This window comes from Mauremys reevesii, linkage group 18 (genome assembly GCF_016161935.1).
Source record: "Mauremys reevesii isolate NIE-2019 linkage group 18, ASM1616193v1, whole genome shotgun sequence".
Taxonomy (NCBI): Eukaryota; Metazoa; Chordata; order Testudines; family Geoemydidae; genus Mauremys; species Mauremys reevesii.
The window spans coordinates 2,977,383-2,993,312 of NC_052640.1; the positions used below are offsets into that span (position 1 = coordinate 2,977,383).

At 39.9% G+C, this 15,930-nt stretch overlaps 1 protein-coding gene across 5 annotated transcripts in view; it reads right to left on the reverse strand.

The window, feature by feature from the left end:
- KIAA1671 (KIAA1671 ortholog) overlaps positions 1–15,930 on the reverse strand; it is a 142,363-nt gene that overhangs the window by 55,818 nt on the left and 70,615 nt on the right. The window contains exon 1 of one of the 5 annotated variants that reach the window (XM_039504606.1): positions 8,766–9,224. The exons of the other annotated variants lie outside the window; for them this stretch is intronic. Within the exon in view, the coding sequence (XP_039360540.1) occupies positions 8,766–9,050 (285 nt within the window). The 5' untranslated portion in view covers positions 9,051–9,224. Of the gene's footprint in view, positions 1–8,765; positions 9,225–15,930 lie in introns of those variants that run through there. 5 annotated transcript variants of the gene reach the window in all.

Consider the following 15,930-nt stretch of genomic DNA (forward strand, 5'->3'; position numbering starts at 1 on the left):
AAAGTATTATCAAATTAATATACTAAATCCAGGTGCTCATGGTGAGCATTCAGACCTCATCTGCTGTGTGTGTTGCCTGGAGTATTTCAATTATAAATCAGGGGGGAAAAAACAATTTGAAGCATTACATTTTGAAAAGGTTAATTGGAATAGCAACTCAGAAGTTAAAAATCCATGGAGTTTTATAATACACGAGAAGAGTCGGGGAATAATTAAATAGAACTATAATGGTAACCATTTTGTAACTAAAGGGCTTCCTGAAAAAAAAAATCCAATTGAAGAACATAACAGATGTCAGTTTTCTCTTGGCCCAGTGACCATCCATGGCCAGAATATGACCATTCATTCAAGAGCATATACATATTTACATATCTAGCGCCCATTTTTGAACAAAGTCTATCACAGGGTGACTGGATTGCTCATGAGTTTTGTACTGAAGTATGAGCCTTTACTTTTAAGTCACCCATACAAACCCTGCTCAGATCAGTAACAAATGAAAGCAGATACTATCCAAAGTGTGGATTCTCCATCACTGGCAATTTTTAATTTCAAGATTGGATGTTTTTGTACAAGATCTGTTCTAGGAATTATTTTGGAGACGTTTCATGGCCTATGTTACACAGGAGGTCAGATTAGATGATCACACTGGTCCTTTCTGGCCTTAAAATCTATGAATGTTCACTGGTGAATGTGAAAATTATTTTTGGCCTCAACCTAGTTCCTAGTACATAATAGGTCTCCAGGTAGACAATCTCAGATGACAGAAACTGAACCACATTAACCCTTACTGGCAGTCCTTAAAGGGCAGGGTTGAGATTAATTAGCAGTGCATGTTTGGGGAAGTCTTGAAACAACCCTATTTCTGTGTATGAATGAAAGGCTTCCATTTCTAGGACTGTCCTGAACTTCATTAGCATTAAATCCAAACCAAAAAAGTTGCCATGTGACCACATCAATTTTGAGTAAAAAGGAACTATCACAGGAGCAGAACGGAAGAACTATGTGAAGGAACAGAAGAGAAACGGCTAAAATATAACTAAGGCTAAGGTAACGTACACATTTAACAAAACATATGGGCCACTGTCAAATAAACTGAACTTCTTCAAAAACATCTTAATGGGGGGGAGGGATAGCTCAGTGGTTTGAGCATTGGCCCGCTAAACCTAGCGTTGTGAGTTCAATCCTTGAGGGGGCCCCGGGGCAAAATCAGTACTTGGTCCTGCTAGTAAAGGCAGGGGGCTGGACTCAATGACCTTTCAGGGTCCCTTCCAGCTCTAGGAGATAGGTATATCTCCATATTTTTTTTAATATATTTATATCCCACCATTATCCTTTCCTAAGGCAGGAGACAGAGGTAAAAAGATGTGCTTTATACAGCGTTCTGAAGGGTCAACAAAATCTGCCTTTGACATACCAAGGAGAACAGCAAATTCCAGAGAAGTGTCACTTTCAAGTAGTATACCCTGACCCATGTCTAAGAACTGCTGGCTCAAGCCCAACAGTAAATCAGATTCTGAGGTGGCATGGAGGGATACTAATCAGTCTCTGTAAAGGTTGTCTAGATACAAACCACACGACTACAGACATCTTGAAATGCACCCAGCCATAAACTGCTGAGAGGGACACAGTTAGTTAACTAAAGTGCTTCTTAGTCACCACAACAGTCTAAAAATTTAAGAGCAGTTGGTGTTGAACAAGCATCTGTAGACTGTTAACCTGAGGGAGTATAATCCTTGCAACAACCTCAAGATGTTTCCACATATTAGTACAAACATAGCAGCAGCCAAACTTGCTGTCATTCAAATCTCACTTTGAGCCAAGTACTGGGAAAAGCAGAGAAACTGCAATGTATGGATGTTTAAAAAAAAAAAAAATTAAGAACTGAGTAACAACACATCTCTCAATGGAATCTAAATCACCTTCAGTCTCCCCTTTTGACTTCACGTACACATTGAGCGAGAAGATGGCACACTATATGAGAGAGCCAGTGGGGCAGGTAAGACCAACACCTATCTTCAGAGCCTATCAGGGAGGAAAGGTAGCCACTGAAGAGCAATTCTATTCACTTTTGCCAGGATCTGCAGCCAAGCCAACAAAACATATATACATAAAATTTTGCTTACACACACACTCGTCATTTTATTATTACCATGATGCTTATAGGAAATTAACTAGCTGATTATCGTTAACTTGTGGGTATTTTATGTCTACAGATAAAAATCACTTCATTAACAAAACAATAAGATCCAAGTTTTGCAGCTTCTATTTTTTGTTTGAAAATTATCTCATATAAAATTCAGACAATGCAGTTCAAGGAGAGAGATCTAATCAAGATACTTCTTGTTTACACTGTGTTTTGGGAGCTCAGCTTTGTTTATCCCTCCAAAAGGGGAAGTGTCTTTTGACATTCCCAGGAGCATTTCATAAGCAACATAGTTTAGGCCCAGGAACATCGTCAGCATTTCCTCCAAGATTTTTAAGAACATAAGAATGGCCAAACTGGGTCAGATCAAGCCCAGTATCCTGTCCTCTGACAGGTGGCCCAAGGGGAATGAACAGACAGGTTAACATCAAGTGATCCATGCCCTGTCACCTAATCCCAGCTTCTGGCAAACAGAGGCTAGGGACACCATTCCTGCCCATCCTGGCTAATAGCCATTGATGGACCTATCCTCCAGGAATGTATCTAGCTCCCCTTTGAACCCCGTTATAGTATTGGCCTTCATAACACCCAATAGGCAACCCAATGTGTTCCCCCCAAAGTGGGAGAGGCTTGGAAAGAAAGGAAACAATACACCTGAGACTGCTGCTTTTGTTATAAGCAAAGACCAAATTATAGATGTGGCAGAGGCAGCAGGTTTTATGGGAAAGGAATAATGGAGGCAGAAAATATGGCATAGCCAATATAGTTTTGACTTTGGATGAAACCATGGCAAATCACAGGATAATGTAAACTCTCAGCGGCAAAATTAAATGTGGAACAGTAGAAGTACTACAGGAAAAAAACATCTCTAAATGTCTTAAAAATGCTTTCTGCTGAATAAAGCCAAAACAGTATATTTACAATCATTATCTTGCATTGCAGTTTGCGTTGTTTATAGCTTAGTATAAACTAGCTCTTTGGTATGACAAATGTACAGAGATTTAAGGATTCTTAGACCGGAATTTAGGGGCCATCTTTTTGTTCTGTGATAGAACAGCGTCTAACACAATGGGGTCCTGCTCCATGCCTGAGGCACCTATGGCACTATGGTAATATAAATAATAAATTAAAAATGTATTTGGGATCCTTATATCACTTGACTGATCTGACATGAACAACAATTCACACACCCACCCACCCCAAATAAACTAACTAACTAAATAAATCTATATATAGATGCTGTTGATTCAAGTTCGTGCTATCCAATAGTGGTCTCACATAAGGCCATCTATTCCTCTGGTTTTTATTTTAGAAATAAAGGCCTGAAATGATAATATTTTGAGATTAGAAGTGATTGCTGTAAAGTCCAAATTGGACTCACAATGTGCTCTGTATAAGGTCTTGTACCCTCATGTAAACTAAAAAACTAGATTTTGAATGAGGCATTTCCTTCCAGACTTCCTTCCTGAGGAATCTGTAGTTGAACCTCACCACCAGGCTGCTAGAGGCAACAAAGAACATCAAGATTTTGACTCATGTCAGAAAGTTAGTGCTGCCAAAATTACTAAAATCTGAAATGTTGAAGAGATGTAAACAAAGAAAAGAGCACCAAAGAGACGGAAGGAGATTTCACAATAAAAGAACCTAACATTTACACCAAAAACACCAAAAACAAATTTTGTTGATCTATCATGGCATCTATTCCCTGAGCTTTTACTCTATTCCCCTTCACAGCCCAATATCTGCTTCTGCAAGATCCAGAAAGAAGTTACTGGCCCTGATCCTCAGCTGAAGCCAAGAACTGAAGCATGGGGTCCAAGTAGGTGAAGGTTATTTTAAGTCACCTTTCCACTCCCTGATTCTGAGATTTCTCCGTGCTAGGTTAGGGTTAGGCCACATAGCCTGCACTGGCTGCACGAAGGGGGAAGTATAGGAAATACTGAGACTCTGCCTCACCGGTGCATTGCCCTAGGCTACAAAATCTTTTAAGAGACAAGTAACCTTAAATTAGATCATTGGAGCATTGTGAAGCTGCTCAATGGCTGGGGAGGCCGTGGCCCATCATGCAGTGTTTGTTACATCAGTCTGTGGACATGGAAGTATAGTCACAAACTCTGCACAAAAACATGCCTGCAGGGTTCTATAGGAGATAAAAGAGAAATCACTGATTTCAGTACAAAATAATTGACAAATACGACAAAATAAAACGATGCAAAAGCAGCACACATTCTAATGCTTTAAGTATGATGCACTAAATCAGGGATCGGCAACCTTTGGCACGCGGCTTGCCAGGGAGACAGGCTGGTTTGTTTACCTGCCGTGTCTGCAGGTTTGGCCAATCGCGGCTCCCACTGGCTGTGGTTCGCCGCTCCAGGCCAATGGGGGCAGTGGGAAGCCACGTGGGGCGAGAGATGTGCTGGCTGCCGCTTCCCGCCACCCCCAGTGGCCTGGGACAGCGAACCGCGGCCAGTGGGAGCCGTGATCAGACGAACCCTGCGGACGCGCCAGGTAAACAAACCAGCCCAGCGTGCCAGGGTGCTTACCCTGGCACGCCACGTGCCAAAGGTTGCCAATCCCTTTAAATATTAAAATTTCTCAAAATGGTACCATGAAGCAACTCACACTGCAAGAAAAAACACACACATGTTCATTTCACAGATCAGCGTGTCATCTCCTAATGAACTGTAATATATTTTAATAGGTATCCTGTGAGGAAGGTCCAGAGAGTTTCATAGAAGGGGTTGGTACAAAGGGAAGGAGTGGATACATTCTTTTTAAGTTAAAAATTATTACTGAACTGTCTTCCATTTCCACTTCATCCAAACTACTTTGGAGGGCATTCAGAACATGGTATGCTTAGATCACCTGTAATTTCAGCTGTGTAGTTCACCTTGAGTTTTGCAAGTTCCTTCGTGTCTTGTACAACACTAAGCATTCAACCAGTACTGTACTGCAATGGAACACAAGAATTCAACTCCACCTAGAAAGAATTGGGTGGCGTTCGCTAGTGGACACTTAGTTCCCAAACTAATAAGCAAAAGCTTATCTTCACAGTCATTTGAAAGCATCCCACAAAAAGTATCAAGAGCAAACTTACACTACCATTGTAAAAATGATTAACAACCAACCCATTTATGATGGATTACACACTGTTTTAACTACACTGGTATTTAATAAAAATCTCTTAGTGATTCCATGGAGTTATTAAAACAAACCCCAATTTCAGCCCCAGACAGAAAGGTAAAATTTCTGTGGAAGTACTGCCAGATACTGAATCATACTGAATATAAACTCCATTATGTAGGGACTTTTCTTGTTTAAATTTGATTTAGGACAACAACAAATAAAACGAAGCTTCTACAGTAATTCTAAGTTCCTATATCCCTAGGCTATTTTGGTTAAACTGAACCAAATGCTTAACTTTGGAAAATATTGATGTTATTTCAGTTAAACTACTCACATGCTTAAAATTAAACACATGCATAAACATTTGCAGGATTCAGACCTAAAGTGGCTCTGGTGCCTGCATGAGCAGTAAGTTCAAAGGCCACCCTACCTTTCAAGAAGATTTTCTACGCTGTAAGCCGTGGGAAGTTTTGCTGTTACTTCTAAATGACCCATTAAACAAGAGGCAGACTCCGTTCCTTTCTATTTCTGAATCCATATATTTGTAGCACTTTTGCATGATAATTTAAAATTGTTTTTCATTTTGACAATTCTAATTGTGTAGTGTCACAATTTCCCATGAGGTGCTTCCCTTCCCCCCACCCCCATTACATTTCTTTCCAACTAAACTTGCCTCTTTCCTGCTTTTGTGCTTCTTTGACAACACATCTTTTTCAGTTTCTTTAGCTTAGCTGCCAAACAGTAAATAAACAACAAGTCGGACCAATAAAGTGTTGTAGGTTTTATTGCTGATGAAATATTAGCAGGATTGTGTGTGAAGATGACATACCTTTCTGAGGAATGCATGCTTTACATAAAGCACACAACAAACAAATCCTAATTAGCCCCCATCAAATCTATCCATGCCTCTAGGCTTTAGGAAAGCATATTGCTTTCTAAAAAAAAAAAAAAATTCTGAACAAGTTCACAATAGGGCCACTCACAGTTTATCTAGGTACTAGAATGAAGGGCTTGATCCTACTCCCATTGAAATCAAGGGAAAACTCCCTTGCTTCCAATGGTGCAAAAGGAAGCCCTAAATCAGAAGTCTGCTTTAAAATTTGTTGAACTATTCTTGAAATGTTTGTAGCCATTTATTAAATTCCTTCCCAATGAAACAATTGTTTAAAAGAGACTTGGCTCATTTAACAATCAGAGGCCTGGTCTAAACTACGATTTTAGGTCAAATTTAGCAGCGTTACCTCAATTTAAGCCGGGACTCGTCCACACGACAAAGCCCTTTTTTTCAACTTAAAGGGCTCTTTAAATCAATTTCTTTACTCCACCTCCGACGAGGGGATTAGCGCTGAAATCAGCCTTGCTGGGTCGAATTTGGGGTAGCGTGGATGCAATTTGACGGTATTGGCCTCCGGGAGCTATCCCAGAGTGCTCCATTATGACCGCTCTGGACAGCGCTCTCAACTCAGATGCACTGGCCAGGTAGACAGGAAAAGGCCTGCAAACTTTTGAATTTCATTTCCTGTTTGGCCAGCGTGGTGAGCTGATCAGCACAGGTGACCATGCAGAGCTCATCAGCATGATGTGCACACTGCCAGGTCAATTTCTTGTTTTGATCCACTCAATCTATCTTTTACATCTTCGGCTGGCAGCAGACGGTGCAGTACGACTGCTAGCCATCGTCATCTCCTGGGTGCTCGGCAGAAGATGCTGCATTACGATTGCTAGCCATCATCATCTCCTGGCTGCTCGCCAGAAGACAGTGCAGTACGATTGCTAGCCATCATCATCTCCTGGGTGCTCGGCAGAAGATGGGAATGACCTGGCTGAGTCACTCCCATGTCTGCCCAGGCGCCCCTGACTGACCTCATCGAGGTCGGCTAAAAGAGCACCCAGGAATATGACGACGATGGCTATCAATCGTAATGCACCGTCTGCTGCCAAAAGGCAATGAGTTGCTGCTGTGTAGCAATGCAGTCCCACATCTGCCAGCACCCAGGAGACGTACGGTGACGGTGAGCTGAGCGGGCTCCATGCTTGCCATGGTATGGCATCTGCTCAGATAACCCAGGAAAAAAGGCGCAAAACAATGGTCTGCCATTGCTTTCACGGAGGGTGGGAGGGAGGGAGGGGGGGCCTGATGACATGTACCCAGAACTATCCGCGACACAGTTTTTGCCCCATCAGGCATTGGGATCTCAACCCAGAATTCCAATGGGCAGCGGAGACTGCAGGAACTGTGGGATAGCTACCCACAGTGCAACACTCCAGAAGTCGACACTAGACTCGGTACTGTGGACGCAGTCCACCGACTTAATGCACTTAGAGCATTTTGTGTGGGGACACACACAATTGACTGTATAAAAACAATTTCTAAAAAAACAACTTCTATAAATTTGACCTAATTTCGTAGTGTAGACATACCCAGAATTAGCAGGGTTTACTACCTTTCCTTTTAGTTCACTAGGAAAACAGCAGTTGGAACTACCTGAAACACTGTGGCTTTACAATGCATAGATACAGATTATGAACTACAGAGGTTTAACTTTTGCCCAAACATTTTATGGTGATTTGTCAACTATGCCTGGCAGAAATCTGCTAGGTAGGAACAAGAGCAGGATCCCCAATCCCCATACCACTTCAGACTGTCCTCAAATTGAGCTTTTACTGACCTGGGGAATTCTTACCCCCTCATATGCATAAAAAAACTCTTCCCTATTCAGTATGCATTTCTCTTATCACCTTGTCATGCTAGTTATTTAACAAGAAAGTGTGCATTTTCTGAAGATACGTCCCAAAAAGAAAAAGACATTTAATCAAAAAATGGTTCCACATGGCCCAAAGTCAGAGTGTATGGAGAGCAAGTCAGACCATTCTCACATGCTCTCATTAAATTATGCCCCGCAGATTCCAGTGTGGGTCCTACATTCTGTATTTCATAATACTAAAATGTTGTTTATTCTTACGTGATAAATTAAGCTTTTAGTCCCTTATTGGACAATATTATTGGCTTACTATTAGCTGCAAGGTGACAGAACCTTGATTCTTTTTACCAGTCTACATTATTTCACCTAAAACATTGTTATTAAAAATGAAAAGAACAAATGTACACATTAAGAAAGAAGTTACATTGGGCAAATGTGTTCCCCATCTGCATACCAAATACAAAGCAGCTTCAGACTAACTTTTGCCAATTACGGACTAGACCTTTGTCCTATCTTAGTTTTAAGAGAACACCAAAGTTAGTTTTTGTCAGAAACTAGTGTAAATTAACTTTGACCAATAAGAGTTCATGGAATTTTCTATTTGCACTACAGAAAAAGCCCAGCTCCATTTACAAACGGGCAGCATTACAAGTGTTTTGGAACATATTTTTAAACTGAAAAGCTGACATGACACAGATCAGTGTTCCCGGCCAAGATGCTGCAGTGAAAAAACTTCCTTCATTTTTATCGTAAGTTATCTACCTTCGGAGAACTAAAAAGAGGGCATTGCTTACAAGATCTGGTGGCTCTGAACTGGCTTGCCTCTTCCTCAGGGAGGAGAACCTCTGCTGACTCCGCACTGAAAACCTTCTAAATGATTCTCTGCTCCGGGATGCAAAATGCCTGAAGGAGGAGGTTCGCTTGAAGGGAGTTCTGCTTCCACCCTCCCCGCTAGTCCGTTCATGAGCAACTGCAGTTGTGACTAAATTTAGTGCCTCCTGTAAGGATCTACGCACTGTCCCCATCCACTGGGTCATGTGAGTTTGTGCCACTGTTAGTTTGTCTCCAAGGTAATCCATTGTTCCAGGGGGGAAAAAAAGGAGGGGATCAATATTCAATGTCAATTTATTCTTTTTAATTCGCTATACTCCTTACAGTGCTGTTTGTTTTGCAGAAAAACAGTCTATAAAAAATTTTCGACAGAGTCTAGTGTAAATAAATAGCACTAGACTAAAACATAGACATCAGTATTTTTAAATAACAGAAGGTATGTGTGGTGGAGGTTGGTATTTCCCAAATAAAAAGAAATAAAAATGGAATTTCTTCTTACTTACAAATCAGATTTCCAATTACCAAAGAACCTCATCAAAATAAAAATTAAATTTATCAGCCATGTAAACAAAAGAAAATTAAGGTTTAACTTCTGAAAATAGTTACTTGAAAACAGTTTGTCTATTTACAAGCATAGAATTGTTCTCTTACTTTCTCACTGCAGAACAGGAAAAAACACAGCTCCTTTTAAAGCCAAGATATAGGTATATTTTTAATATTAGAATTCTAGAAGGAATCTTATTCTTCTGGCCTGGCAGGTTTTCAGGCAACAGTATGTTTCACAGATTTCTGATGCTTTCATACAATCCATTCACTGGACAAAGTGATACCGTCTTCTCACCAATAAATCCAGGTCTTTTACTATGAAGCAGGTATCAGTGATCACAGAATCCCCTCCTCACAGGTCACACATAATCCTCAGAACCATGTTAGGAGGTTTTCATTTCCGGAGGCACACAAATCCCAAGATAGGCAAAATGAAGCTGAAGGGGAACTGTATTAAGTCTGCTGCCTTCAAGACTGGACTTGCTGGTTGCTCAGAGCCTGCCAAAAGATCTTCTGGATGACATCAGCTCTCCTCTTAGAAGGGGCTTCAGAACAGAGGAACGTAGCAGGGAACGATAAACTGCTGTACAAGTAGTCAGCTGAGAGACTTTCTCCACCCCATCACAAGTCGCTACACACTTTCGCTCCTCTCTCTATACCGCTAGGAAATACACTCTTGAAGATGATGTTGGCTAGCACAGCTGCCTGCAAGCCCATCTGAATCTTACAAATCAAGAGCCTGCCATGCTCTGAATTCTCCCTGAATAAGGCTCAAGAGGCTATAAGCAGATGAAAAACTGCTGCCTTTGGTATCCTATTCTGTTCACTCGGTTCCTTCCCTTTCTCTCCTCCTCCTCTAGAGGAAAAACAATGAGCTAGGTGAAACAGCCGCAGAGGTCTGCCTAAGGAAGGATCTGGGCTGGGCTTTATTATAGTACAGGCAGGATTGCCATGGCAACCAAGGGAACAGCATCTGCCTGCTGCCTAGGCAGGCAGGAGAGTTGAACAGATCTACTGGAATGATTCATAGTTTGCATATGTCACGTGTACTTACAGATTTTAACCCTTCCCTAGAACTGCGATAGAAACATTTCAGTGAATGGACATTTTAGTAAGCCGCCAGAGACACTACTGTACATTAAAATGCAGCAGCCTAGCAGCAGAAAACTATAAACAGAGATCACATTATAAATGCAGGAACTATAAATCTTAAGAATTCTGGAGTACTTGCCACACACTATTTTTTTCACAAATTTTAAAAACTTTTTGCTTAAATGACCATTCTTATAATATGAAACATTCATAACAGATAATGATTAACCCAGAGTATCAAAGAAAAGCTTCAAAGATCTATTCGGTTTATAGTTTTGTACATGAATTAGATGAGAAATCATGTTTTGAGTTTAGTTTTAGTTAACTGTTACACAAATTTCTATTCTTAGACATGGCTATTCTTAGATGGCTAGCAGTCGTACTAGTTCTTAGTAAGTTTCTCCACTTGACGTCCTCATATATACTTTTGAAGATTCTCAAAACTCCTGACATCAAAGGAGGTACACTAGTTCTGATAGGATTTAAAGGTCATCAATTCCAAGATGTTAGAAAATGCAGTTCAAGGAAACTCTAGATTCTACTTTCAAACAAAACAAGAACTACCAAAACAAAAATCTAGTGACCTTTAGGACAGCAGAGCCTTCGGATGTTTGAGGAAGGGTGTCGTGTGTATACTAATTTTCACTATATTTCCAGAAAAAAATTGGAAGACCAGTAAGAGTACAGGGGACAAGTTTTGCTGACCATGTCAAATGTATGTGAAATATCCCAAATTTGTCCCTGTAATGGTTTATTTGTGTCAGATTTTCACAATCAACAATAACAGCATGTAACTTTGGGAAGTTAAATGTTCATTGCTCAGGATGGAAATTCTGGAATAATCAGTTCAAAAGAACTGTAGAAATAACTATGTATAAGGAATACTAAGGTTCTATTAAACAAACTACATGTCCAAGGGCTTCAAAGTTAAGACCATAACTGTAATTCACCATATAAAGGAAAGATGCAAGTATTAAGACAAGGAATGGGTATTAACTTTAAAGTTTCCTTGTTTTTTGTTTCTACCACAAACTAGCATTTTATTTAATCTCTCTCTCTCTCTCTCTCTGGTGCAGTCCTTCCAGGAAGATTATGACATGCATATTTAACTGACAAACAAGCAACTTCTGTATATTTTCCTGACATGGCTTCCAGCAGGCTGTTTCACAATGATAGAAAAATATTATTTCGACCTTTCTTTGAGGAATGTGTAACAAACAAATAAAAGCACAACACAATGCCACAAAAGGAACCAATGGAACTTATTGGGGGAAATAGGATTTTTCTTTCTTCAAAACACGTATTATTGGGACTGCATTTCAACATGTCACTTGGATCCAGCCATGTCAACCTGTTTCTAGTCTTAAACCTGTCCAGTCACAGGGATTTTCACAATACATTTATGGCTCAACAACAACTAAACTAAGACCTTGTCCACACTACAAAGTTTTGTCGGCAAAAATTGCCTTTTGCCGACAAAACAGGGGAGGTATACACACTACAAAGCTACTTTTGGTTACAAAACTCTGCTGTTTTGCCGACAAAACAAAACCACCTCAACAAGAGGCCTAAAGCTTTTTGCAACAAAGCATCAGTGAAGACTCTGCTGTTTGTTTTGTCAACATAACTGGCTTCCCCCAGTATCCCACCATGCCTGCCATGACCACTCTGCTGGCATGCACCCCTCCCCTTTTAAAGTTCCTGGAAGTATCTGACAGCTGAGCGTGCTGCTCAGTTGTGGGGAATAAAGAGAAAATCATTAGCGGGAAGGCGCCTGTTCTGTCCTGCACAGGAGCACAGCGGCAGGCAGACTGCTGCTGCAGGGAGGCAGAGGGGAGGAGGGACGGGACTGCTGCAGTGCTTTGACATTCCTCAGCATGGAGAGCTCCCAGAACAGCTCTGGATGCTGCTCCCCGCAGATGAGGCGGCTGTGGGAGAACTCAGAGGGAATCACAGAACCAGTCACAGGACCATAAGCAGGCAGGCAGAGCGGGCTGCTTCAGGAGAGACCAATGTGCCAAGCAGAGTCAGGGGCTGATGTAGGGGTGGGAGAGTGTCCCTCTCACCCTGCCTCAGGATAGATCAGTCAGCCTGCTGCCTCCCCCACCCCAGACACACCACTCTCCTTCCCCCTGCTCCCCTTCAATTGAAAAACAGCTGACAATCTACTTGGATGCCTCTGGAAGGATGGGAGGAGAAACCTGCATCATGTGACGCTATACCTGCCCCATGAGGCATTGCAAACCCTTCCCAAAGCACCTTGTGGCCAGTTGCACAGTGGGATAGTATTTTTTATTTAAATCGGATTTTTTTTATAAAATGCTTTTTGAGGAAAAAACCTATCTAAAGATCGTTTTAATTAAGATATATCTTTGAGCTATAACGTCTCATCATGGAATAGGGATTATAAATTCTAATTCTATAGTATGAGACAGTATATTCATGTAATGTTTAATAAAAGTTTTATAAATGAGTTCCAATAGTTCATGGATTAGGGACCCAATTTTATGGGGTTCCAGGAGCTTTTGTATAGATTTAGGTTAATCTTTCTATCTATCCAATGGCACTCAGTGCTCAGTCTAGAAGATACCATCAGAGATGCTTAGTTTTGCAGTTCTCAAACTGTGGACTTGTGTCTCCAGAGGTAACATGCTTGTTAACAGCAAAAATGTTTTTAAATAAATAAATAAATAGAGGTGAGAAATAACAGACCTCAACTCTATTGTCCCTCTGCAAATTTGTGTACACAGAGTCAATCCCTTACCTCTCTCTAAAAGTGCAAAGTTTCACAAAATTCAGTGAATAGAAGATTGTTGGGGCGGAATAGATCTGGACAAGGAGAAGAAGTCTGGAGATAAATGTGAGAAGCGAGGGGCATATGCTTTTTTGTTAAAATATTATATGTTTGCTGTTGAAGGGAAAAAAAACAGAATACTTAACATTGTTGTTTTAGTTACATAAAACAATGTTAATGTCTGTCTGGTGATGTTCTCCTCCTAATACACCATGGGAAGAAAATGCTCCAAATATTAAAGATTAACCTGTTGAATTGGAGATATTTATGAAGTCATTGGGAGGTGAACTATCTGCTTCAATTACCTTTAGTACATGAAATAACCAATCATTTATTCTCTGATATAGCTGTAAAACTCATATGAAAAGTTTTCAAAATAAATCACTGTTTAAAAATGTATAGTGTGTACCTTCTAAAAATGAAACCAGATCTATCTGAGTTGTGAAGAATATGTATTAAGATTATAACAACCAACAAGAATGCACTTTTATGCAGAAAACCATGATTAAATCGAGTCTTCCTGACTAGTGATTTAAATCAAATCTACCCTATCTAGTTCAATTTAGTTATGCATGACTATGTGACAATCAGTACTACAAAAATCATTCTTTTACCTGCCTCTCCTAGTTAACTAGGAAGAATGACTTAATAATACAGCCTTATTTGGGGCTGAATTTTTATTTCATTTCTATATTCTGAACTAGTATCACTCTGTGAAAGAGCTTCATTAACAAGATATTCGAAAATCTTAACATAATCTTAGTCATTTTAAGAACAATTGCTTTTATGCATATTTTTTCAAGCTTCAGAACACATTAAGAATTAGAGATCATTTTAAATTTCAGAAAAGGAAAAGTGGGTGTTGCCATGTGCATTTCCATCGTCTTCATTGTTCAGTCCCAACAGACAATAGGGCTAGTAATGTCTGAAAGATTATTCTAACAATGCTTCTCTCTTGCATACAATAATGTAATACAATAGTACACATCCTGCCAGGAATCAGTTAAGATTTTAGATTATGATTTTAATATTAGATAAAGGACTTAATATCAAACTTTAGATCATAAGCATGAAAGGCAAATAAAGACAGCATCAGTACTATGCGATTGGTGCCTTTTACAAATAAAGTGTTTCTGTCTACCAGGAAAAGCTGATTCTTCATTCCTTTTAGTACAGTATATGCTTTCCTTGGTCTCTTCCCTTTCAGTCTTCCTTTTAAATTTTTTTTAAACCATGTATTTTAGAAACAAAACTTCACTACTCTGGTCATTTAACCACCCTAAGAGAGCCTCGAATTGCATGGTTGTGTGGATGCCAAGGCTATTCCTACAACAGTCTGCATGAAAGAGTAATAAAGTTATGATTACTGTGCGACTAATCTCCTTAAATTCCTCCTGAAGGCATTAGTTTATATTTGTAAGTGTACAGGTTTTGCAAGAGTAGTGAAAAGTTCTATGTCTGAGGGTCATTGCTCAGTATAAACTGAGAATTATTACTGAACTGTAATGCTGATATAATCAGTAACTTGCATTGTTATTGCACTTAACCTATTTTACATCTCAGACTTCCCAAAGCCAGTCATAAACACTGATTACTTTTAGGCTGCAATCAAAATGAAATTATGTTAGCAAAAGTAAACCACCACATCATGGAGACCATCCCTTAACACAGCAAATATTGGGGGGGTTGTTTGTGTTTTTTAAAGTACGTTCTCATCATAGAGGCCTAATACTATTTCTGAGTTTTGAAAGACAATTCAACCTATAGAGAAAGAGTGTTCTTATATTTACATAGCTTTTTCTTTAAAACAAGTTACATGTGTACGTACACTCTGTCTAGCCAAAAGTTTGGGATTTTCTTTTTAACTGCACACACAAGTGTTAGGGACTAACGTGTATTACTGCCATTTCAAAAGTAAGAAATAAAACAGTTTTTAATTATGGCAGTAAAAATTTAGTACTATCAACACTATGTAAATTGTTGTACACAATGTAGGAACCTTACACTATTACTATACATTCTATACATTCAGTTTAGTCTAAATGCTAAAGTACAAATGTGTGGTGAATATTGGACAAAGTTCTCTCCTCAGAACTCTATGTAGTGCAGGAAAGTGGAGCCCCCATCAGGGAGCTGGTTACACCTTCAACTCCCCAATTCTGAAGTTCTGCTAGAATTTTTGAACAAACTTAAAACTGCAGTTGGGCACCTCCATGTTGTGTTACTGACACCGGGTACTTAGTGATCCATACCCCAATGGAGGATTGGCATAGCACTGCTGAATTACACGAAGCCCCTGACAAGCCATCTTTGCCAGTGTAGGGAAGGAGGCAGGTGCACAGACTGAGATCCAGCGCAGTAGTTTCCAGCAGACAGATTCCCTTTGCCAGAGGAACTCTGCTGACCATCTGTAGCCAGGTTGTTGCCCCTTTCTGCTGCCTGTGTGACATAAAGGAGCTGAAAGCTCTTTAGAGAATCTGGCCCATTCTGTTTTATATTAACGCTTTTAAAATTAAGCTGTTATGAATATTTTACTTCATTTGTCCTTAGAAACCTTTAACTGTGTCATACTGTGACACCCTGTATCTCATATTCACCACTTTTATATGGTTTTGATATATTTTGTACAAAGTGTGCTTTGTGAGATATCATTTGAAAATTCATAATCTGCTGATTATTACTATCCTGTTGAAATG